General features: G+C 40.0%; 1 protein-coding gene and 1 long non-coding RNA gene across 4 annotated transcripts; both read left to right on the forward strand.

The window, feature by feature from the left end:
* The first annotated feature begins 1,862 nt into the window (after positions 1-1,862).
* LOC145787442 (NADH dehydrogenase [ubiquinone] 1 alpha subcomplex subunit 13-like) lies at positions 1,863-2,631 on the forward strand. The gene has a single exon (XM_082599187.1). The coding sequence runs from the start codon at positions 1,886-1,888 to the stop codon at positions 2,351-2,353; it is 468 nt and encodes a 155-aa protein (XP_082455313.1). The 5' UTR covers positions 1,863-1,885; the 3' UTR covers positions 2,354-2,631.
* Positions 2,629-24,445, forward strand: LOC145787444 (uncharacterized). 3 transcript variants are annotated; one of them, XR_014291398.1, is made up of 5 exons: positions 2,629-2,732; positions 3,568-3,937; positions 5,179-5,279; positions 22,162-22,263; positions 22,520-24,445. It is a non-coding gene; the product is annotated as an uncharacterized LOC145787444 (long non-coding RNA). The 3 variants fall into 3 exon arrangements; XR_014291397.1 differs by having other exon boundaries at positions 22,162-22,280; positions 22,520-24,444; XR_014291399.1 differs by lacking the exon at positions 3,568-3,937 and having other exon boundaries at positions 22,162-22,280; positions 22,520-24,443.
* The last annotated feature ends 991 nt before the right edge of the window (positions 24,446-25,436 follow it).

A 25,436-nucleotide genomic window follows, 5' to 3' on the forward strand; every position in this document is an offset into this window, starting at 1 on the left:
TTCCAGTCAGGCGATTGACCATGTTCCATGCTTTACGACTGGAGTGGGTAAAGTCTATAGCTTCGACTGTCTCAATCCATCGCTCCTGACGTTTGGTGTTGAGGTGCTGCATCAGGCTTTCAGACCTTTCTTGGAAGTCTTCAGATGTTTCGGAGTCATTCAGGTCTTCGTACATACTTTGACACATTTCGTCCCAGCATGGTATGTATTCCTTGCGTTGGCCACGGGGAATTGCCTGTTTTGCTGCATGGCGAAGCAGATCTGTGAAGGCTGTGTAGGAGGTATTGACATCTGCATTATTGGGGTCTGCTACTATTTGGTGAGTTCGATTCGGTGAGAGCCTTTTTCGGTGAGAGCCCTATTCGGTGATTTTTTTGAATTTTTTTTTGAAAATTATTGGGTACCGTAGCCTAATTAAAACCTCAAACCCAAAAACCAAAATCCCAAAACCCAAACCCCCAAAAAACTCCCAAAAAACCCAAAACCCCCAAAAACCCAAACCCCCAAAAACCCAAACCCCAAAAACCCCCAACCCCTATAACGGCAATGATAATTAGTCTACGGCGCGCAATAATTTAAAAAAAAAACTCACCGAATAGGGCTCTCACCGAAAAAGGCTCTCACCGAATAGGGAACTCACCGAATCGGGCTCACCGAATCGGGCCATTCCTGCATTATTGGGTGGGGGTAGGGTATGAACTAGTCTACTCGTGGTTTCAGAGAATTGCTTCCATCTAGCCTTCCTAAAGTTCCAGCGTCTGACTGGGTTGGTTGGTGGCGGTTGCACAATAGATGCAGGAAAGATTATAGAGGGTCTGTGCTGAGATTTGGGAAATTTTTCTATGATTTTACAATCTGGAATGGATTCGCCTTGGAGTACTCCTGCAAAAGCAAGGTCAGGATTGGTTCCTGTGTTCCAGCGTCCGGATAGAAAAGTATCTGGTTCCCGAGGATTATATAAAAGGGAAAGATTGTTTTTGGAAGCCCATTCATTTAAAGTTTCACCATCAGTGTTGTTGTTGCAATAACCCCAATCAGTGTGACGGCAATTAAAATCCCCTGCATATATACAGGGTGCAGGAAATGGTGGTAATGATGTCGAAAGAAGTCTACTTGGAGGAGGTTTGTAGACATTTACAATCAATCGTATCCTGTATTCGTACTGCGATCCATTCAAGATCACCGTCTGCTGTGGAAGTTGCCTCTAGTATCCAGTGAAGGTCTTTTTTAACAAATATTGCTATTCCATGCTTATTGCTGAGGGTGCAGGCAGCAAGATCAAAGTGTGGAATCTTAAGCTTCTCCGGTGTCAAGCAATGGGTTTCCTGGATGAGGATCACCGCTGCATCGTTGTTGTGGGCAAGCTGTGTGATAATGTCTAGTTTAGCGTTGATGATGCCTTCAACATTTAGTTGCAGAATGGTCACTCCTTGACCTACAACAGCTGGAGCTGTTTGCCCTGACAAGGGCGCTGTGCTTGGTCTGGGGGTACCATTCTGATGATTGTTCTTCCGCATGATGACTTTTATAGCGACAGTTGTAGCAAGTTTAGTTTCCCAAAGTAGGTACTTGCGGGGACGATCACGTGGAGTACTTGCTTTCGTCCCCAAAAATACGGTACACGGTACCAATACGGTAAAGTATAATACGGTACCTGAAAACAAACATGTTCCCAAATCAAGGTGAAACAAATACTTAGTACTCTATCCACCAGTCTGTTGTGTACTGGTATTTGTTTTCATTGTTTTTATAGCACTTAATCATTCGACAGATCCATATCAACATCATCTTGATCTTCTTGTAGCTTCTGTTTTTTTAATGGTTTTATTTTTGATATATCTTGTTATATTTGATCTAGGTTTTAATAGGTAAGGCGACAACAATAATGTCGTCAGCTGGCTGGAAAGACATTAAGTATCGACAAGATTTACCACCACCTGGTGGTTATGGTGCTGTGCCATACAAACGGAATATACCTGTGCGTGGGCCAAACGGTTTTATCTTGTTGGGATTTTTTGCTGCCATTCATGGCCTAATGTATTATCTGCATAAACAGAAGAAAAACTACCAGCAGTTGCGATTTGAGGAAAACTCGCAAGCAGAGCTGTGTTTCCAACCACTTCTTGATGCTGAGCAAGATAGAGCGATACTTCGAGATTGGAAAGAAAACATTGAATCAGAAGCCCTCAACATCGTTGGGACTGGATATGACCCAACTTATAAACCAGGGCTACCAGAAGGAATTTACAATGTGGCACGGTTTGAGGTCCCAGCTATGGGTGGTGGTACTCCTTTCATGTCTAGAATCACCACTTGGTACAAGAACAATAGAGTTGAACGCTGTGGACCATGAAACAGAAATGATATGTTGATTTTTTTTGTGCATTTGTGTGAACTTATAATAGATAAAACATTTGTGCATTCTGAATTGTTTACAAGATTCATTAAATTGTGGATTTGATATGCTGGACTATTAGATTTATGTATGTTTGGTATCCATAGTCATTTCTAACCTCTGTCTGTAGATGACCGTTTTGTCTTTATTACTCATATTTATGACAGTGTGTTTTCTTGGTGTATTATTTTGACAGTTACGTAATGTCTAAATATGTTTCATGCAAACTGTTTAGATTATTTAATTTAAGGTTATTTGTGCAAAAGATCACATTTCTATATTCTCATAATGGCATACCCTGGCGGTCCTCCTGGTGGATATCCGAACCAACCACCGGGTAAAAGACTTTTTTTATCATGACAAGTGTTTTTTCTGTACTTCTAGAATAATTTTGTGTTTTTTATTTTTTTGTATGTAAAGCCTATCCTATAATATATATATATATGCATAGGCGACAGGCGTCGATTACGCTGGGGCAGGGGGCAGTGCCCCCTCGGGTTTGAGACATAGGAGACATGTCTGGCCCTTTGGTTTTTTGTTACTATTAACAACTTTGTAAGAAAACTGCAACTTTGCAAAAGTAACTTTATTCAATGAAAATAAGAAAGCGAAAGAAAAAGAAGCAATTCAACATAAAAAAACATTTATATATGTAAATTAGCTTCAATTTGTGCTCAAATTATATTTGCACATTCAAATTACACATATGTAATGTTTTACATTCTCTGGCAGGAAATTTCTGTAAATCAAACACTTTAGCTGTTGCAGGGAAAACAAGTGGTTAAATACAGTTAACACAATTTGTTTCATCGAAAAAATTACTTTGCGAGTTTTCGGGAATACACGCGATACGAACAAGCATGGGCTCGTGCAAACCTAAAATCCGTATTATACCATAGTAGAAGATATATTAAAAGTCTTGGCAATGAAAGATAAATAAACAAGGGAATTAGGCGAAAAAGTGCGGTACCGGTAACTGGTATGCAAAATAAAGTGACCTAACAAATGAAAAGTACCGTAACCTAAAAACACAAAAAGTCACTTTTGTTCACATTTCTTTTGTTAATTGGTTCAACTGAAAAAAAGTAACTTTAGTAACAAAAAATCGCCCTCATTATTAGGCTACTTATTCTGTCTCTCCTATTATTTCTTGTAAACATGGTAGCTTTTAGGTTCATACCCTTCAGCTCCCCCTGTGCCAGGCCCCCCAGGGTATAATCCACCTGTTGGCTTTCAACCTCCTGCACAAGCACCTGGAATACCACAACCTTATCCCATGGGACAACAGAGTTATCCAGGTGGTGCTGCTGTGCCACCTCCACCCCCTGGAGCTCACATGGCTCCTGTACCTTCCAGCTCCGTGCATTCCTAGTTGCACTGGATATCCTCCTGGACCCATATGAGGCTGAGCAGGATACCCATGGGGTTGCTGATGATGTGGCTGCATGGGATGTACAGAACCATATGCAGGAGCTGGAATGCATGGAGCTGGAATGCATGGGGCTGGAATGCACGGCGCTGGAATGCATGGTGTTAAATATGGTACGGTACATAAGGCAATATGTTGGTAGCCTACTGATAGACTTTGGCGATGGAGAAGATTAATAAAGGATGCTCATGATTGTGAACTTCCGCGATTTTTGAAGTGAAAACTTGGATTTTAATTTTGTCAATATAATAGTAGTTAACACAAGTACCGGTATTGAGTAAAAAAAATTACTTGTTGGTGAGGCACAGTCATTGAACACTTTTTCTCTGCCATATTTTATTAAATCACTTTTAAAGTGTCTTGTAGTTTTTTGCTTATGACTATATTGTATTGTTTATGACACTAAGGTGTTTGGATTTTTTAGTTGCTTAACTAATCATATTCTACTGCGTATAACACATACACCAGATTCAATGCCTAGCTGTTTCTATGCGCTTGCTTGGTTCTAATTTTTTTAATTTAATGATCATATAACATTTATACAGTAGAAACCGCTTAAATCAACAGTTTCTAACTCAACATTCCGCCTAAGTCAATGCTTTATCCATGTCCTCATCAAAACGCCATTGGTTTTGTACATAGCCAACCTGGCTAATTTGACACTAAATATCTTGACGTTCCTTCTAATTCGACAACTCTATCACAAAGTTGACGATTTCGATGTTAAACTGAACTTCATGCTGTGAATAGATTTGCGGCTTGTTGCATTTTTCTCTTTGCATTGCATTTTGCGTTTGGCCATTGGTCGAGTTTTTGCGATTAAACCTCGCTTTCACACTTATCACATGTCTGGCATCGTTCTAGTCCAAACAGCTGTTGTCTTCAGTAACAAGAGATAATCCGCTCATTAATGAAAACTCACGCAATCATTTTCCGCTTTCCAAGCACAATGTTTTGCAATGCCTGTTTTTTTATAGTAGCAACTTATTCCCATCCCAAACTAGCTCTATCTTGAGCAGATGGATAGCATCTACTAATAAGCAAAATGACACACGGTTTGTGTTATTTGGGTGGAAAATTCACATGGTGCTTAACTCCACGGCTTTTTCGATTTCTCTTCAGGTGTCGAGTTAGGTTGTTTCTTCTGTAGTAGGTGCCGCAAATAAATGTATGTAAAATTTCATACGGAAAATATCCTTATCGAGAGAGGTGATCAGAGGGGATATATTCTAAGTGGATATTTTCTGACTATTTTCCAGCCAATACTTCTTTTCCATTGGTATTTTTCAGTCAGGATGTTTTCCATATAGGTTTTTACTGATCACCGCCACAAATGTATCTCTATTGTTTCTAGGCAAACATGGTAAAGTGAAAAAGCACCACAAGCATGGGAAACATGGCAGCTCAAGTTCCAGCAGCAGTAGCAGCAGCAGTTCCAGCTCTGACGATGAATACGTTAGTTGTTTTTTATTTTATTATGACGGTGACACAAATATGAAAAAAATTAAGACCAATAGCTTGATTTGAATAAAATATTCTATCACAACTTTGTATGTGTTTTTGTCTGCATAGACTGCCAGTTTTAGTCGCTTTCCTGATGGTTAGTGGTGGGATGGCGCAGCGGATAAGGCGCTCGCTTTCCAATCATACAATAGAGAAAGGAATTGACCACCCTACTTTCCTTAGTGCCGAAGGCTTAGTATAATGAGAGCCTTATCTTCTCATCCCCCGATGCTTGGATTCAAGTATGGGACTCACCTTCTTCTTCACCGAATGAAATCGCTCAGTCACATCAAACTCAAGGGCACTGTGATTTGCTGTTGATTTCCAATATTAAGGAAATACTTTTTAAGTAAAGGCTCGGCCCACCGCCAATAACTGTGGTTAGCGTCAGGAAGGGCATCCGGCTGGAAAATCTATGCTCCAAAATATTATTTAAATGCAGCAAAAGCTAAAAATGGCCCCTAGTCCCCAGCAGCCCTTAGATGGGCAAGGGGTGCGAAGAATCTCTGGGTTCCGAGAAAACAAAAAAACATTGAAAAAAGATTATGGTGTTAGAATCGGATGCTGGAATGTGGGAAGTTAGTGTGGTAAAGGAACTGAAATATGTGAAGAACTAAGAAAAAGAAGGGTGGATATATGTTGCCTAGAGGAAGTAAGATGGAGGGGACAGTCAGCGCGGTTTTTAGGTGCCAATGGGAGGAGATATAAGTTATGGTGGTCAGGAAATAACACAGGAATCGGTGGTGTTGGTTTCTTGGTAAAAGAGGAATTATGTGAGAAAGTAATAGAAGTTAGAAGAAGGAGTGACAGAGTGATGACAATGGTACTTGCTTTTGAAGAGGAGGTAGTGAGGCTAATCTGTGCATATGCACCTCAAAGTGGTAGGGATAACTTGGAAAAGTAAGTTTTTATGATGTTTTGGCAGAGGAATGGGATTTACGGAGTTCAATAGAGTTGGTGTTTGGATTAGGAGATTTTAATGGACATGTTGGAAAACAAGCAAATGGGTTCGAGGGCATTCATGGAGGGTATGGTTTTGGGGAGAGAAACATGGAAGGAAGAATGCTACTTGAATTTTGTGATGAAAGGAAACTTTGTATTGCCAACACATGGTTTAAAAAGAAAGAGAAAAGGAAGGTGACTTACAGCTCAGGAGGACATGAGTCGGAAATTGATTTTATTGTGGTTGGGCAAGAACAGAGAAAGTACTTGAAGAATGTGAAAGTAATTCCGTGGGAGTTGCAGCATAGACTAGTAGTAGGAGACTTAAATAGGAAAAAAGTGAAGAAAATTGTGAAAAAAGAACGAGTTTTTGTGAGAAATGTGTGGAAACTGGAGGAAAAAGAAACGAGAATTAAGTTTGTGAAAAGAGCAAAAGAGCTGGGAAACATGAGTGCGCAGGACTTGTGGGCTTCATTTCAGCGGAATGGCCCGTTTCGGCTAGTCCGATTGGGCTGATCCGATTCGGCTAGTCCGATTCGGCTATTACCCTTTTCGGCTACAGCCCGATTCGGCTAGTCCGATTTGGCTGATCCGATTCGGCTAGTTCCCTATTGGGCTACAGTCTTTAGCGGTTAGTTCCCTATTCGGCAATTTTTTGAAAATCCAACGATAATCCTTCTGTAATCCAACAAAATCCAACATCGTTTCTTTTGCATTCCGACAAATTTAGCGAAAAATGTTTGAATTATTAAATTTCTTTTATAGTTGAAATTATCGAAGCTTTAGATGAGTGGGGTTTTGACCTAACCATTGAGATCTTAAAACTAAAAAGCGAATTAAATTTATTTTTGAACTATTAATGTTTGCTCAGATGAAATTGACATGTATCATGCGTCGCCGTCTGCATGCAAACTTAGAATATATTAGAATCCTCAACTATTACAAAATTCTAAATCCAACGACGCCTTCTGTTTATTTACAGTAGAGAATTTTGTATTTTGATCTCGAAGCTTTAGATGAGTGGGGTTTAGACCTAACCACTGAGATCATAAATCATATTTATGACACCAGCATAGGCGCCGACTTTTAATTTTGCACGGGGTGGCGGATAGCACAATATGGCAACCTAAAAACTTTCAAACTGCATGTGTTTGTTTTTTACTAAGCGTGTTTCGTAGATGCAATTGTCTTTTCACACCTGATTTGTAGCTCGATTATTTACAAAACAACTTTACAACAAACTGCAGGAAGTATGTCGTGAATTTTATTGTTACGTTGTCGCTCCGACATTTAACATTTGGCAAAAGTATTTTTGCGAACGGCAGCTCTGTCAATCCAACTGTTAATCAACTGGTCAAGTTGTAACAGTTAAGCTTCAGCTTGATAAACATTTAAAATTAGAATGTGGTTCTATCGCTGTTGCGTCATGGTAGATCACAAGTAGGTTTTTATGCGCCTGAGTGCACTACTAAACGATCGCTCCGCCTCGCAGGTGGTGGAAGGCAACGATAAGTATATTTTCACAATGCAGACCACGTTTGGAAGCATTAATGATCTTGTTTCATTGCTTGCAAATAGATCAAACAGTTGCGACAGTTGAACGCTTTTTCGGTGGCATCTTTAAGCTGAATAAAACTGGAATGTCGGGGAAAACTTTTACTGGACGACTTTTTGTAAGTTTTTCTATGATGTAACAAGCAACTCCTAACTTATGTCAGACCAAGAAATTCCCTCCTCAAACTTTTACAGGACAACTTTTCGTAATTTTTTCTATGATGTAACAAGCAACTCCTATGTAAGACCAATAAATTCCCGCCTCACAATTTGTCACGCATTGACACGCAATATTACATTATTACTGCATGAAGTAGATAACAAAGTAGAAATTAAAGCAAGAAGTAGATGACAGTACACTCCAATCGAAATCGGAAAATAATTCAAAATGCAAAATCTTGACTAATTGAAAAAGGTTGCTTTCATTATTGGAAATTGGCAGGGGGTGTAGCTTTCCTCGAATAGAATCATGTAAACGTGTAAATTTGCAGAACGTTAAAACTGCTACTTTACTAGGTGCACTTTTTAAATAAAAACTCAAAAAGTTTCGAAAATTGCATTTTTTTTAATAAAATTTGAAAATAGATATTCATTTAGGAGGTGGAGCTATAAATCATCGAGATAATTTTATTTCCAAGTATTTTATAGCTGGCATAATTTATAGCGATATTATGAGCAGTTTAAAATTTTTCAAAAATGATTTTTGAGGGAGGCAATGGAAAGATCGTATTTTATTGATCAATAAATCCCATTGTAAACCTAACAATTGTAACAATGACTTATGAAAAGTAACAAATAAAACGATCGCAACAACAACAAGGAAAAAACTCGTAGCCACGTGTTGCATAATCTTCACGTAGCTTGCTTGATGTTCCGCGAGTATCATGCTTGTGACAAAAACAATCATTTTCTTCGCAATACTGTATTGGTTCACCTCTTGCTTTACGTTGACTTGAAGCGAAAACCAATGATCAAAAAAAGATTTAAACGTCCATTCAAATTACATTTATTTGCAATAAGTAATGTAACCTAAACGGGGTGGCTGCCATCATGCCATAGAGCAGGGATGGCGAACCACTGACCCGCGGGTCACGAAGTGACCCATCACAGATTTTCAGTGACCCACTTGTCTTTTTTTTAAATAATGAAATTTAAACAAATGTTTCAGCAAAGAATAAATGTTTCACTAAATATTTGTAATAAGGCCCCACCCTATTTTAATCTAGTAGGCTACCGTACCGAATTGCCATATAGCAGTCTGACACACAAAAGTTGTAAGTGTGGTAACAAAAATAGTCAACTATATTGCATCTCATGCTCTTAATAAACGCCAGTTTGCAAATTTATTGAACGCGTGTGACAGTAAATTTAATGGCTTACTCTTGTACAAAAGTGTAAGGTGGTTAAGTTGTGGTAATGTTTTACAGCGCTTTGTTGAATTGTTGGAAGAAGTACAACTTTTTTTAGCTAAAAAAAATCAAAAATATCCAGAGTTAAGCGAAAGTACGTGGTTGAATGATTTACATTTTTTCACTGATTTCACAATGCATTACAATAAGTTAAATACTAAATTACAAGGCTGTGAAAATATTGTATTATCCATGATTGGGCACATTAAAGTATTTGAGAAGAAACTCGCTATTTTTTCTGAAGACCTTGAACAAGGCAGCCGTGGCCGAGTGGTTAGCGCGTTGGGCTCGCAGTCGAGAGCCTGCATGTTCGACTCCAGCCACCCGCACTTGCTGTTGTTTCTCTGGGCAAGAAACTTAACGATAATTGCCTCTACCTAGTGATCGATTTCGAGTAATGGGTAGTACCAAATTTAAGTCATAAGTAAAGTAGACAACCGGAAACAGACATTGCCGTCGGCTGCAGCGTGGGTCAGGTGTATGTCGGAAGGCGTACACCGATGCATAGCGCTCAAGTCCGCTTTCCCGCAATGCAGGATAAAGATAAACAAACAAACAAACAAGGTCAGCTGAACTATTTTCCTCAGTTGTTGAAGCACTTTACTAGCACCAATTTAACTTACGAACAAAAGCAAACTGCACTCAACAAGTATGTTTTACTGACGAAAGAGGCCAAAAATGTAATGTCAGAAAGGTTTACCCAGTTCCGAAAGCTAGATACCACAGTGCAGTTCATTCTTTTCCCGCATGCAATTCAATTTGAAAATCTTGAATTATCAAACTTCGAATGGCTTCGTCTTTACAACTTGGAAATGGAAATGATAGACTTTCAAGAAAGTGCAGTTTGGAAAACAAAATTTGTAGACTTAAATCATCTCCTACAAAAAATTAAAATGAAAACGGATATGGATGGTTGTGACTTTCCTGCTGTTGAAAACCATGCTGAAAATATAATTCTTACAGAGTGGAACTCCCTGCCAAATTCGTTTGAAACTATGAAAAGATTTGCTGTAGCTCTGTTAACGTTGTTTGGTTCTTCATATTCGTGCGAATCTTTATTTTCGCACATGAATTTTATACAATCAAGCACACGGAATCGTCTCAGCTCAGATAAGATCGAGTGCTGCATGTGTGAAGCTAAAAAGCTAAAAACTACAGATTACCAACCAAGGATAATAAGACTTGCAGAGAAGATGCAGCAGCAAGTTTCGCATTAACATGTAGTTTCGCATTAACATGTAATTAAATGTATGACCCACTTTTGCTTTTTCAAGGATTAAGGTCTCTTTTGTGACCCATGCACTAAAAAAGGTTCGCCATCCCTGCCATAGAGGTTATGGGGTGGCGTGGCTGGCCACCCCGTAAGTCGGCGCCAGTGAATGCATTAGACATTTGCATTTTTGTAATGATTTTCAAGCGAAACAGAAGTGTTTTGTTAGTTGTTCGAGTGTGTTATTGTTCAAAATACATGTAAAAACTTACATACGAGTTATTAATTAGAGATTAGCATAAATTTGATGCTTTAAAACAAAGTCATATATTATCATATATTTCAAAAAATAAAGTCATATTTTTCAATTTTTTAGGTAAAAAAAATGGCCCTAGTAATAAGTAATAGCACAACGTCACTATCAAAGCAGTTGTAATTATTAGGGTAGGCCAGTCCGTGGTGCATTCCCAGGTCCAACGTCAATGCAGGTGAACAATGGTTGCGATTATTACAATTCAAGTACTTGACATTTCTTGGCACATTTTCTCAAATGATCAAAATATAGTCATCATAACACACAGTATTACCTGATTTGTTGCCACACAAGTGTGGATGCGAGCCTTGCATTTCTCATCACGTCGGGAACAACGCCAGTATTTCTTAAGCCCGTCTGGACTATATTGAGCTAGTTGAAACATGTAGCCATCATGTAGAAAAACCTTACCTTTGCGCTGCGTACTAATCGATTCCTCTGCCATGATCAAGTAACATCAACTGAGAGTCTAACGAAGGAACTAACCAAAGGAATTTCAGGTCATGTAACGCCGAAACCCAGGTTTACTCTAAACTGCCACTTAGGTTTTAACTTCATCTTTTACGGCAAACGCTATTTGGCAACTGTCTTTTTTTCGTTGACACGTTTTGGCTGAGACTTCATCTCATTAACCCCTATTGGTAATCATGAAAACTGTTATTTTCATGTAAAACACATACTTTGAACGAACCCAGACATCAAAACTCGTCATTTTTACATTGATTCACAGACGTTGAATGAATGTAAAAATGACGGATTTTGCCGTCTGGGAAAGCACTCAAAGGTAAACACTAGATAAAATGCAAGAATGCAAAAGATACCATATTGTCGAATTAAAATACAAAATCCTCTAAATAAACAGAAGAACCGGACATACATTTCTCTGTTATCATTTTTAATGCAAAAATTCCTTTTGTGGTCCCTTTGTCTGAAACAAATAAAAACTGTGCTGTTGAAATTTCCGATTGTAGTTTTGGTCTCAATCTCATCAACATGATTCGGAGTGAGCTGTTTGTTACGTAATTCACAAGGCTAATTGTTCTGTGGAGTGACCATTCTGTTGCTCCGTTTTTTTTTGGTAAAGTTATGAATATGGAACGTACCATATCACTAGGGATGTAACCGGTGTCATAAATATGATTTATGATCTCAGTGGTTAGGTCTTGACTCCACTCATCTAAAGCTTCGAGATCAACTATTGTGAAATAAAATACAAAATTCTCTACTGCAAATAAACAGAAGGCGTCGTTGGATTTAGAATATTGTAATAGTTGAGGATTCTAATATATTCTAAGTTTGCATGCAGACGGCGATGCATGATACACGTAAATTTTATCTGAGCAAACATTGATAGTTCAAAAATAAATTTAATTCGTTTTTTAGTTTTAAGATCTCAATGGTTAGGTCTAAACCCCACTCATCTAAAGCTTCGATGATTTCAACTATAAAAGAAGCGATATTACAACATTCTCTAAATAAACAGAAGACGTCGTTGTCCATTTTATGTGAGCAATCAGTTAAATTTAATAGTTCAAACATTTTTCGCTAAATTTCATTTCAATTTGTTTTTCTTTGTCGGAATGCAAAAGAAACGATGTTGGATTACAGAAGGATTATCGTTGGATTTTCAAAAAAAATGCCGAATAGGGAACTAACCGCTAAAGACTGTAGCCCAATAGGGAACTAGCCGAATCGGATCAGCCAAATCGGACTAGCCGAATCGGGCTGTAGCCGAAAAGGGTAATAGCCGAATCGGACTAGCCGAATCGGATCAGCCCAATCGGACTAGCCGAATAGTAGCAGACCCTCATTTCAGAAAGGTGTCCTAGCAGCATGTGATAAAGTATGTGGGAAAAAGAAAGTGAGGAGGGATCGTGGAGACACATGGTGGTGGGATGAAGAGGTGAAGCATGCGATTTCACAGAAAAGAGATGCATACAAGCAGTGGCGCACAAATGGGTCAAAAGAGAATAAAAAGAAGTTTAAGAGTATGAAAAAGAAGGCAAAGAGGGTTGTTGCAAGAGCTATGAAGAATGGTGCTGAGGAGGAACTTAATAAAATGGGGGAAAGCCAAAACAAAGTATTCAGACTCATAAAGCAAATGAAAAAGGATGGGAAAGATATTGTAGGGGGAAGATGTATAAGGAGTGGAGATGGGAAGTTGCATTTCAGCCCGGAAAGCAGAGGAGAAGTGTGGAAGGAACATATGGAAAAAGTTATGAATAAGGAGAATGTATGGGATCATATGACAGAGGTTGATCTGGTGGAGGGTCCAGTGGGAAAGGTTACTCGTGATGAAGTGGTGGAGGCAATGGGGCAATTGAAACTGCATAAAGCAGCCGGTCCATCAGAAGTGAGCGTAGAGATGATAAAAGCAAGTGGAGAGTTGGGAATTGAAGTAATGCTACAACTTAGCCAAAGGGTATTAGATGGAGAGGGAATGCCGGAGGAGTGGAAGCATAGTACTGTTGTTCCACTGTTCAAGAGAAAAGGGGATGTGAGAAGTTGCAGTGCATATAGAGGTGTAAAACTACTAGAGCATGGAATGAAAATTGTGGAGTGAATACTAGAAAAGAGGTTGAGAACATTGGTGAAATTAAATGATATGCAGTTTGGATTTATGCCAGGAAAAGGTACAGTGGATGCTCTGTTTATATTGAGAAGAATGCAGGAGGAATACCGAGAGAAGCAGAGAAACTATATATGTGTTTCGTCGACTTAGAAAAGGCATTTGACAGAGTACCAAGGAAAGTGATGGAGTGGGCAATGAGGAAAAGAGGTATACTGGAGGTATTAGTGAGAGCTGTGATGTCTATGTATGAGGATGCAAGAACAAAAGTGAGAGTTGGATCAAATTATTCAAACGAGTTTTTTGTGAAGGTTGGTGTACACCAAGGATCAGTTTTGTCACCTCTGATATTTGGTATTGTGGTTGACGTTGTAACTGAAGGGGTGAGGGAGGGCTTATTGAGTGAAATTTTGTATGCAGACGACCTGGTCTTGACAAGTAATAGTATGGAGGGACTGGAGAGAAAGTTTGAGAAATGGAAAGAAGCTTTTGAAACCAAGGGTATGAAGGTGAATCTTGAAAAAACCAAAGTGATGGTGAGTGGAGCAGAAGGAACAGTTGTTGAGAACAAAGTAGATTCCTGTGGAATATGTGGCAATAGAGTGATGAGAAATTCAATGCAATGCAAGGAATGTGGAAAGTGGGTACATGCAAGATGTGCTAATGTCAAGAGAGCCGCAACAAGATTGGCGAAGTGTTTTGTTTGTGGGAAATGCAGTAAAGGAAGGAATGAAGTGGAAGGCCATGATGATGAGTTCTGCCATGGCATCGAAACAGTGACAGACTTCTGTTATCTGGGTGATCGGATAAATGGAAGTGGTGGATGTGAAGCAGCGGTGACAACAAGGGCATGATTGGGCTGGGCAAAGTTCAGGGAATGTGGGGAAATGTTGCATGGCAGAAAATTTTCACTAAGGATGAAAGGAAAAGTATATCGGAGCTGTGTGCGGCCTGCAATGCTATATGGTAGCGAGACATGGGTATTGAGAGAGAGTAAACTGGCAATCCTGAGAAGAACGGAAAGGTCAATGGTGAGAGCAATGTGTGGGGTGAAAACGAGAAGGGAAAAAAGGACTGAAGAATTGTTGGATATGCTAGATGTTACAAACACATCGTCGGTTCGGGCCGGTTGTAATGCTTTCCCTCTGATTTTAATGTTAAGTAGATATTGCGTAAATATTCGTCCTGACAACGTCATGTTTAGGTTTACATTTGTCGCCAGAGTGGCGGCGCCGCGGCGTTGAATCATGTGGAGTCATAGGACAGCGACTTTCTTTCTCTCTCGCTATGATGTCTGTGTTTTGATGTCCAACGTAACTTCTATGTATTTAGTATGATATGGGCCACTGCTTCCTAAGCGCACAATTGTCCAGTCGAAAGCGCTTTCCATCCTTCGTCCAATTTATTTGACCAGTTTAGTAGCTTGATGTGAGCATAGCATGTATTCGTACTTTTAGTGCAGCTTCATTTATGGCATGAATATAAACAGTAATAGATTTGTACTATCTTTCAGATTTAAGCTCGTTGTAGGTGTTTGCCACAACTATTCGAAATCTCTTTATATTTCTTTTTAATTATCTTTTAATCATAATTTGATACGTTGTTTGTCTCGAATTTGTCTATTGGAAGTGCATTGTCTATTTGAGTGGAGACGTTGGATATTTTAATAGAAATCACTTGAGAGCATTTCGTTTGGCACCTGCAGACGAGAAGATTAGCGACCCAATTGCCTAAGAAAGCCGCATCGTCTTATCTTAGCTGTTCGGGTTTGGCGAGAGGTTTCAATAGGTGAAATCGCTTGCTACGTAGAACACAGGGTTCTACATTATTTCGAATAGAGGTTGAATTGTTTTCAACAGTCTATCACATTATTTCAACAACGTGAGTGCAGGACTCAAGTTCGTTCACATTCTATTTGAATAAGACGTCGTGATATTCCTTTAAAATTTATGATGCCCAGAACATCATCGAGCTCGTCCAATGCAAGCAGCAGCAGAAGAGCCGCCAAAGAGGTCGAACTTCTCCAGAAGAAAAAGGCTCTAGAACTGCTCATGCAAAGAAAGAAAGCGTTGCGAGCAATAGAAGAAGAAGAACAAAGGCTTGCCGCCAAGAAAGAAGCCTTAGAGTATGAGATTGAGACAAGCAAGATCGAAGAGGAACTGAAGTCTCTGAGATCAAATTCCCCCATTAATGTTGAAGAACAACCTGATGACCCAGTTTTTGAGGATGTTTTCCATTCAGACTCAACTCAGTCTGTTTCTTATGGAAACTCGGAACTGGAAAAACGTCCACAACCTCAGCCAACTCCTTCCATCCGCCTTGCTGAGTTGAAGGATAATGGTAGTGCACTCAACCTGTCGATGCCTATCAGCCCGGCTGAGTGCGAAGTATCTACTAGACCACCCCCGGGGTTTTCGCATCCTTCTCAGTTTTCGCTAGATTGCGAGCAACTTCTGGCTAAAGGTTTCATACCTCCAACGTTGGAAAAGTCAAGTCAGAATGCTCCAGTTGCTCAGGTGTTACAATCCAGTCCGTGTGACGTCATGGGGCCGGCGGCAGAGTATCAACCTCGAGGGCAGAGCACTGAGAATTGTTTGATGCAAGCCATGCATCTTGTGGCAACTACCATTCGCGATGGTTTTGATGCACCCAAGAGAAGCATGCCATCTTTTCATGGAGATGCTTTGCATTTTTTAGAGTTTGTAAATGCGTTTGAAGAGGTAGTTGGCCAGCGGATTCCTGATCCATCCCAACAATTAGGATTTTTGCTTGATTATTGTAAAGGAGAGCCCCACAATTTAATTCTTCCATGTACTGCTATGTCCGGCCAGGAAGGTTTGAATAATGCCAAGCGTCTTTTATTTGAAAGGTATGGCCAGAGGCATGTCATTGTTGATGCCAATTTGAGGAAATTAAAGGGGCCGGAAGTCAAAGACGACGAAGCTAGCTTGCGCTCTCTTGCAAACACTATGCTGAGTTGCCAACTGACCTTGCAAGCTTGGAATTATCACTCCAGCTTGAATTCACAAGACCTTATCTTAACGGTATTAAAGCGGTTGCCCAAGCGGATGCAACACAGCTTCCACAGGGCATCTAGAGCCAAACTGGTGACGAATCAAGAGGTAACGTTTGGAGACTTGACAAGCTTTGTCCAAGAACAAGCCAGCATGGCATGCGACTTCATTGGGAAGTCTATAGCAAACGTTTCCGCACAGCAACATAAAGCGGCGAAGAAATCATCAGTTTTTGCTACTCAGGAAGTTCCCACTTCTTCGGGTTGTAGGATCGACGAGAGTAGGAATAGGCGTCAAAGGTCATGCCCCTGCTGCGATGACGACCATCCTCTTTGGCGATGCACATCCTTTAGGGAATGGTCGGTCATAGACAGATGGAAATTTGTTCGACGCAAAGAGCTGCGAATATGCTTCAACTGTTTAGGAAGCAATCACATGACGAAAGATTGTCACAGTAAGTTCAGGTGCAAGAGCTGTCAGGGAAAGCATAGCTCACTGCTCCACAGAGAAAATGAAGATCATAACGATCGAAGCTTTAGCAGCAGGAATGGTCAGCCTTCTTCACCTGGCCAAGATGAGACTATTTCAGCTGCAGTCCAATCTACCGGAACTAGAGTACGACTTAAGGTAGTACCTGTTCGGATTTGGGCATCGGACAAATCCAAGGCGGTAGAGACCTTTGCCTTCTTGGACGAAGGCTCAGATATGTCATTCTGCACCAAGCGCTTGATTGACAAGCTTGGAGTCCAAGGAGAAAAAGCAGAACGTACATTAGCATGTATGAACGGCACCAAAGTGCAGTATGGCCGCGACGTATCACTTAGAGTTCAGGGTCTTCTGGAACAAAAATCTTTCCACATCAAGCATGTTATGGCAATAGCTGATTTGCCAAAATTGACGGCTAGCATTCCTACTAACGTAGATGTAATAAAGTACGATTATCTGAAAGGAATTAACTTTCCTGAAGTGAATGGCGATGAAGTGGATATGCTGATCGGGGCTGGCGCGCAAGAAGTGCATAATATTCACGAGATCCGGAAAGGAGGAGTAGATCAACCAAGAGCAGTGATGACTGGACTTGGCTGGGCTCTGGTTGGTCGCGAGTTGCTTCCTGGTGGACAGAATTGTGACACAAATCGTTTGGTAAATTTTGTGAAGTCTCAACCGGAGGATCTACATGTCCAAATGCAAAGAATGTTTGAAAAAGAGTTTGTAGAAGATCAGTATAGTGACGTCACAGCTCCCTCTGTAGAAGATAGACGAGCACTGAGCATCATGCAGGATACCATTACAAAGGAAGAGGGACACTTCTCTATAGGCTTACCATGGAAGACGGATAATGTTAAGCTGCCATACAACCGTTCTATGGCGGAGAAAAGGTTGGTTGGACTAAAGAAAAAATTGCTGGCCGACGAAACATTGCTATCGCAGTACAACAATAAAATGGAGGAGTCCTTTACTTGTGGCTATGCTCGTCCCCTTAATGAACACGAAATAAAAGACAAAGCATCAGAAAAAGTTTGGTATATTCCCCATCACTGCACAGGCCCGAAGTTCCGTGTAGTGTTCGACTGCTCTGCAAAGTTCCGCGGAGTCTCGCTTAATGACGTGCTGCTACAAGGACCTGACCAAACCAGTTCCCTACTCGGAGTGTTGTTACGTTTTCGGCAGGAGCCTATTGCCTTTGTAGCAGACATAAAAGGCATGTTTTGCCAAGTTAGAGTCAATCCTGAAGACACAGATGCCCTTCGATTTTTATGGTGGCCAAACGGGGACCTCTCAAGGCCACCTGTCGATTATAAAATGCTAGTCCATCTCTTTGGAGCCACGTCATCGCCAAGCTGCGCGTCCTTTGCCTTGAAGTGGGTGGCCGATGAAAACAAGACAAATGCCTGCAAAGAAGCTTTGTCAACTGTGCGCAGAAACTTCTATGTTGACGACTGTCTCAAGTCTGTTGCGACGGTCGAAGATGCAATTCACTTGACAGAAGATTTAAACGTTCTTTTAAACGACGGAGGCTTTCATTTAACCAAGTACATGAGTAATAGCAAAGACGTTCTCACACGCATCAAAGAGCGCGATCGAGCTTCCGCTGTTTCGAATTTAGACTTGGTTAGTGCATTGCCAGTTGACAAAGCTCTTGGAGTATATTGGAACGCAAACACAGATAATTTTGAGTTTAAGGTAAAAATTGATCAAAGGCCGCCAACAAGACGAGGAATTTTGTCCATGACCAGTCAGTTGTTTGACCCCATGGGATTTGTCCAACCGTGTATTCTACCTATCAAGAAATTGTTGCAGCAGACTTGCCAAGAAAGCCTAGGATGGGATGAGGTGATACCTGGAAAACTGAAGGCTGTTTGGGAAGACTGGATAACTAACTTGCACCGGTTAGAAGAATTGACTATCCCTCGCTGCTTTAAGAATTGTGCCGACCACATGTCCTACGAGCTTCATTGTTTTTCAGACGCCAGCGAGCTTGGGTACGGTGCAGTGTGTTACTTTCGATATTTACAGAACGGTATATGGAAAACATCTTTTGTTCTGGGGAAATCAAGGGTTTCTCCTACGAAGCCAGTTACTATTCCTCGTTTGGAGCTTGCTGCTGCAGTTGTGGCGGTGCGTTTGTCGCGAGTAATTCAAAGGGTAGTTGAGTGTGACATTGAGAAGGTGGTGTTTTGGACAGACTCAACATCAGTGATTCAATACATTGCCAACCCAACAAAAAGATTTAAAACGTATGTCGCCAACCGTTTAGCTATTATTCATGAATACTCTTCTTTGTCGCAATGGCGACACGTTGGAACAAAGCAGAACCCGGCTGATCTGGCCTCACGTGGAGTCATGCCAAAGCTTGTGGATACCATGCCATTTTGGCTTCAAGGACCATCATTTCTTTTGAAAGAAGAAACTCATTGGCCAACTACACCAGATGTTCTTTCGACCTTGCCAGATGAAGATTCAGAACTGAAGAAAACGTCTCTGGTATATGCTGTGAAAGACGCTTATGATACGATTAACCATCTACTGACCAACTACTCAACACTATTCAGGCTACAAAAGGCAGTAGCTTGGCTCCGAAGGTTCAAGGCCTTTTGTGTGCACAAATATCTGAAGAAAGGCGTGAGTAGCTCCGTATCGTGCGGTCCGTTGCTACCAGATGAAGTAGAAAGTGCTACAATCGATATCATCAAGATCGTACAACAACAATCATTTCCATCATTCATCGACGAACTTAAGAACTGTGACAATGGGTCAGTCGAATTATCGACACAGCGCGATGTATCCAGGGTGGGGGGCCCTTCTTCAAAGCAACTAGGGAAACTTTCTCCTTTCCTAGCAAGCGGAATCCTTAGGGTAGGCGGCCGCTTGCAACGATCCACATTGCTTTATGATGCAAAACATCAAATTCTTTTGCCTAACCGGCACTTTGTAACTGACCTTGTTATTCGACACTACCACGCTAAGGTGGGCCATAGCGGGACTTTACATGTTTTAGCAGCTTTACGGGAACGTTTTTGGGTGTTAAAGGGACACGCGGCTGTTAAAAGAGCTCTCAGTGCATGTAGGCAGTGTCGTCGCTGGAAAGCTAAGGTGGGAGAGCAAATAATGGCTCCACTTCCAGCCTGCAGAGTTACTCCGGGTGGACATCCTTTTCGGGCCATTGGGGTAGACTATTTGGGGCCCTTGTTTATCAAACAGGGGAGGAATCGGCTTAAGCGATACGCTTGTATTTTCACATGCATGGCAACGCGTGCAGTGCACATTGAAATTGCTCATGCTCTTGATACCAGCTCGTTCTTAAATGCCTTCCGCAGGTTTTCTAGCCGAAGGGGGCATCCTGATGATGTATATAGCGACAATGGCACAAACTTCGTCGGTGCCGAGCGCGAACTTCGTGAAGGCATCCAGAAGCTTAACCAAGGTCAAGTTCATGAAACTTTATTGGGTGCAGGAGTACGTTGGCACTTCAATCCACCGGCCGCCAGCCATCAAGGCGGCGTGTGGGAAAGAATGATCAGGTCCGTGCGAAAAATTCTTCAGCAACTCTCCAATGATCGCGTGATGACGGATGAACAATTACATACCTTCCTGCTTGAAGTGGAACAAATATTGAATGGTCGGCCATTGACACCAGTCAGCTCCAATCCGGCAGATTTGAACCCATTAACGCCAAGTTCGATATTGTTGGGGCGTTTGGACGTGGCATACGCACCAGATAGATTTGTGAAAGCTGATGGGTACAGAGCATCGTGGAGAACAGTACAATGGCTGGCTGACCAATTCTGGAAGAGGTGGTTGAAGGAATATCTCCCTTTGCTGCAAAAGCGGCAGAAATGGCTTCAACCAGTCAGAAATATGTCGGTAGGAGACTTGGTTCTTGTGGTCGACAACACTTGTAGACGTGGCCTTTGGCCCAAAGGCATTATTGAAGAGGTATTTCCTGACAAGGACGGTTTCGTTCGACGAGCCCTTGTGCGCACGGCAGATTCGACGTTACAGCGGGACATTCGCAAATTGTGTCTTTTGGAAGGCGCGTAAAGTGCAAATTACGAACTGCAATCGTGACATCACGTTACATCATAATTATGTGAACTTTCCTGGCAACTCTTGAGGTCAAAGTTGCAATTTACTTGTGTATTTGTATAAACTGTGTATGTTTGTGTTTGTTATAAGAAAATGAGAATTCTCATCATCATTTTGGGGCCGGTATGTTACAAACACATCGTCGGTTCGGGCCGGTTGTAATGCTTTCCCTCTGATTTTAATGTTAAGTAGATATTGCGTAAATATTCGTCCTGACAACGTCATGTTTAGGTTTACATTTGTCGCCAGAGTGGCGGCGCCGCGGCGTTGAATCATGTGGAGTCATAGGACAGCGACTTTCTTTCTCTCTCGCTATGATGTCTGTGTTTTGATGTCCAACGTAACTTCTATGTATTTAGTATGATATGGGCCACTGCTTCCTAAGCGCACAATTGTCCAGTCGAAAGCGCTTTCCATCCTTCGTCCAATTTATTTGACCAGTTTAGTAGCTTGATGTGAGCATAGCATGTATTCGTACTTTTAGTGCAGCTTCATTTATGGCATGAATATAAACAGTAATAGATTTGTACTATCTTTCAGATTTAAGCTCGTTGTAGGTGTTTGCCACAACTATTCGAAATCTCTTTATATTTCTTTTTAATTATCTTTTAATCATAATTTGATACGTTGTTTGTCTCGAATTTGTCTATTGGAAGTGCATTGTCTATTTGAGTGGAGACGTTGGATATTTTAATAGAAATCACTTGAGAGCATTTCGTTTGGCACCTGCAGACGAGAAGATTGAAAAAAGGACTGAAGAATTGTTGGATATGCTAGAGATGAGAGAGACCATAGACCAACTGGCAAGGGCAAATGGAGTAAGATGGTATGGACATGTGATAAGGAGGGAGGAAGGAAGTTTTCTTAGAAAGGCACTAGATCTAAAGGTGGATGGGAAGAGGAAACGCGGTCGTCCAAGAAGAACGTGGAAACAACAAGTGAAGGATAAATTCAAAAAAGTCGGACTGAAGGAGGAAGATGCAAGGGACAGGGTGAAATGGAGAAAAGGGATTAAAACAATTGCTGCGCGGAAACAATCGGCCACCCCCACTAGTGGGGAACAAACAGACGATGGATTATGATGATGATGATGAAGATGAGCTGTAATAACTTCATATTGGCCTACATTAATATTCAAAAGCAAATCCTTACGCAACAGCATTGTTGTATCGAACTTTTAGAGTAGCTTCACTAAATGTAATTCTTTTTTGCATTGGATGTATTTTACTATTGCAGAAGCACCTTCCAAAACATCAACGAAAGCAAATGAAGAAGATGAAGAAAGCCATGAAACATGGCCATAAAATGCACTACTAGCACGCAGCATTCGTACATAATGTAGGTGTTAACACAGGGTAAGTTTCTTGTTTCGTAAAGAAACTATGAATATGTATCGATATGGCTGAAGGAAACGAGTTAAGATGATATCTATTCTACAAACATTCCAGTCTTATGTAAATGCCATACCAGCTACTGTGTGTGTGTGTCTTATGTGAATATTAAAATATGATGAGACTTGTAATCTTCTGCTTGAAACAATTGTAATATTATATTATTTAGTATATACTTGTAATTTGAAACTTATTTATTTCAGTTCAAACCTTCAACGAGTACAATGTTTCCTGCTTGCCGAAAGAAGCTTTAATATCGTTTATCGTTCACGTTTGATCGTTAATCTTTTTAGCACTAAACAACTCATGCTAGAGCATGTTATAATTATTGTAATATATGTATTTACGTAATGTAATTTGATGTTGCCGTACCGTAGCAAAGGTGGTGGAGAATCGATGGCATGTTGTGTTTTCATCTTCAATGAAGTTCAAAAGTAAAGTATGATTTTTGTAACACAGTAATACTAACATGTCGCTTTTGTAAGTACGGTAACTGTGTTTTTGTATCAATGTTTTTTTGTTTGACTGACTCTCAGATCTGTGTCAATACCAGGTCTTACAGAGTTACTTGTATGCAACTTTATAAACTTTATTTTGGCCATCGCTACTTCGGTTTTTACAGCGACATACAGTATTTCAGAAAACTTGTTATAAAAATAATTTTCATTTAAAGACGTTAATGTGTGTATTGAAGCCAATATCTAATTGAATTAGATGAATCTTTTCATACCCATTCCTGAATAGCAATAAATCTTCAGAACTCATTAACAACAAATTCACTGTATAACACATGTTTGTTTATTAACATTAGCCGTATATTTAGCAATGCGCCCTGTTCTACTATGGGTCCCGGTATTATAGGTACTTTAAATGTCCAACAAGTTTTGTCTAAACGTAGCTTCCTAATGTTAACAAACGTTTCCTCCAATTTTTTTCTACACTACCCTTGTACCCTACTATGTGAACATATCATACCGGCACTTACATTCAATTTGATTGATTGATTTATCGCAAACCCTTGTCACTTAACCAATGCTATGGATTTAGTGATAAACTAGGTATAAATGGTTCGTGGCATATTACAGTCAAGTAAAAAATACACTTTGTGCATATTTTATTAAAATGTTATGGTAATTTACGTGTGTTAATGTTGTAGTAGCACAATGGTGTCCGGTTACTGCGTGGTTATCGTGTTTTAGAGAAGAGAAGACACCCAGAGTAGTAAGTCTGTATGAAGTTTGCCAAGGTTTTCTTCAGATACACAGAAAATTTGTGAAACGGTGCAAGTGACTCCTTGATTCAGTGCTGACATGTTACGGGAATCAAACATAAATAACAATGATCGTTACTTTGAACGGTTTCCTGATCAAGAACCACGGATGCAGTATTGCCTGCATACAAGTACAAGATCAAATACAAGATTAATCTTTGCGCATTACAATATCTTTAATTTTGCTGTGTTTCAATGGCTTGTCACTTATACTCATGTTTTGTAGTTTTCTATAGTAGCTTATATCGTTGTATAAATTTCATGGATATGTTCGAGAAAATTGGTGCATATTTGGTTTGCAAACATGATTTTTACGAGGTCAAGCCAAGCCATCTCAACTCAGATCTTTAAGACATCTTGAGTTTTCCTATGTGGATAAACCATTATTATATGCATTACTGGTTGGTGTGCCCATTTCAGCAATGGAGGAAAATATTATATTCTGTATTTGATGGTAAAATTTGATAATTTTCAATTTCCTATCACTTCAAAGTTGAGGGTGCACAAGTAACCTTTCTGAAACCAAGGTCATTATTATGTAAGTGTGACCTTTAAAGTTAAGAAATTGTTTGTGATTCTTAATTAACTAGTTTAAATAAACGTTGCAAGAGAAAGTTCTAGAAATTTGTTGTGAATGCTGTTTTCTCATGTCTATGGTATCAATGCTCTCATACAAAAAGCTCTCGAAATATATCAGCTATGTGTGATCAACCATGGTTTGTCATTCAATGTATGCTGTTGGTCAGATCAGAGTTGTGTCACTGTAATTTCATGCATGTGCTATGTGCATTAAAGAAAGCATTGAAGTTATCTATGGTAGATTTCAGAATTAATAATTTCCCAACAACATCAAATTGATTTTTTTAATTTAATCTTTGTTGAAACCCATGTAATCAGAAATTTAACCAGTCCACCGACAAAAAGTTATTTTTATGTTTGAACTGCTAGTCAATCATTTGCCATTAGTTTCAATACCTACAGCATAGCCTACACTATTTCATAATTGATATTACCTAAGATTAGAATCATGTAGTAGTAGTCCAGTTTTAATCCGGTGATGTCCCCGTTACCGAGGGTGGCCGGATTCACCTCCAAGTGCCGCAATCGTCTTCACACCCTGCCTCCACATCGATCTGTCTAGCGCGTCCTCTCTTGTCAAGCCCACCTTGCTGCTTTCTTCCTCAACTTGCTTTTTCCATGTTTTCTTTGGTCTTCCTTGTTTTCTACGACCCTCCACTCGCAACTCCAGCGCTCTTCTCAAAACATCATCTTCATCCCTTCTCAAAACATGCCCATACCACCTCACTCCATTCGCTTTTGCCAACTTATCAACACTCTCATTCAACCCAAGCAAGCTCATAAGTTCTTCGGTATTCCTTTTGTCCATCAGCTTTACACCACACATTGCTCTCACCATCATCATATTTTTAAATCTACTATGAAAATTTCAAACTAAAAACAAGAATTAATCTTTTTAATCTTAACAGAAAATCGATTATACATTTTTTGATTTACTTTTCAAGTATTTTAAAGTTTTATTGAAATCAACACGAAATGCATCTTCTAATACTGAAAGTATTTAATATCCAGTTCCGGTAGTTGACAAAATGATCTGTGTTTTTAACTAAAATATTTTTTAATATCTGGAAACTATGGCAACACAAAGTTATCTAATTCTAATATTTGTATGATCAAAAACATTATATTGATATCTTTTTAAAGGTGAATTCAATTGCCTTTCTGTGTCTTACAGAATAGAGATCAGCACTTTGAAGCAAGTGCAACTTCAGCTCTAAATTTACCTACTGTCAGATTTATATAAACAACTCATTATTTCGCAACTAATGCTT

The sequence above is a fragment of the Aplidium turbinatum genome, chromosome 18 (assembly GCF_918807975.1).
Source record: "Aplidium turbinatum chromosome 18, kaAplTurb1.1, whole genome shotgun sequence".
NCBI classification, from domain to species: Eukaryota; Metazoa; Chordata; class Ascidiacea; order Aplousobranchia; family Polyclinidae; genus Aplidium; species Aplidium turbinatum.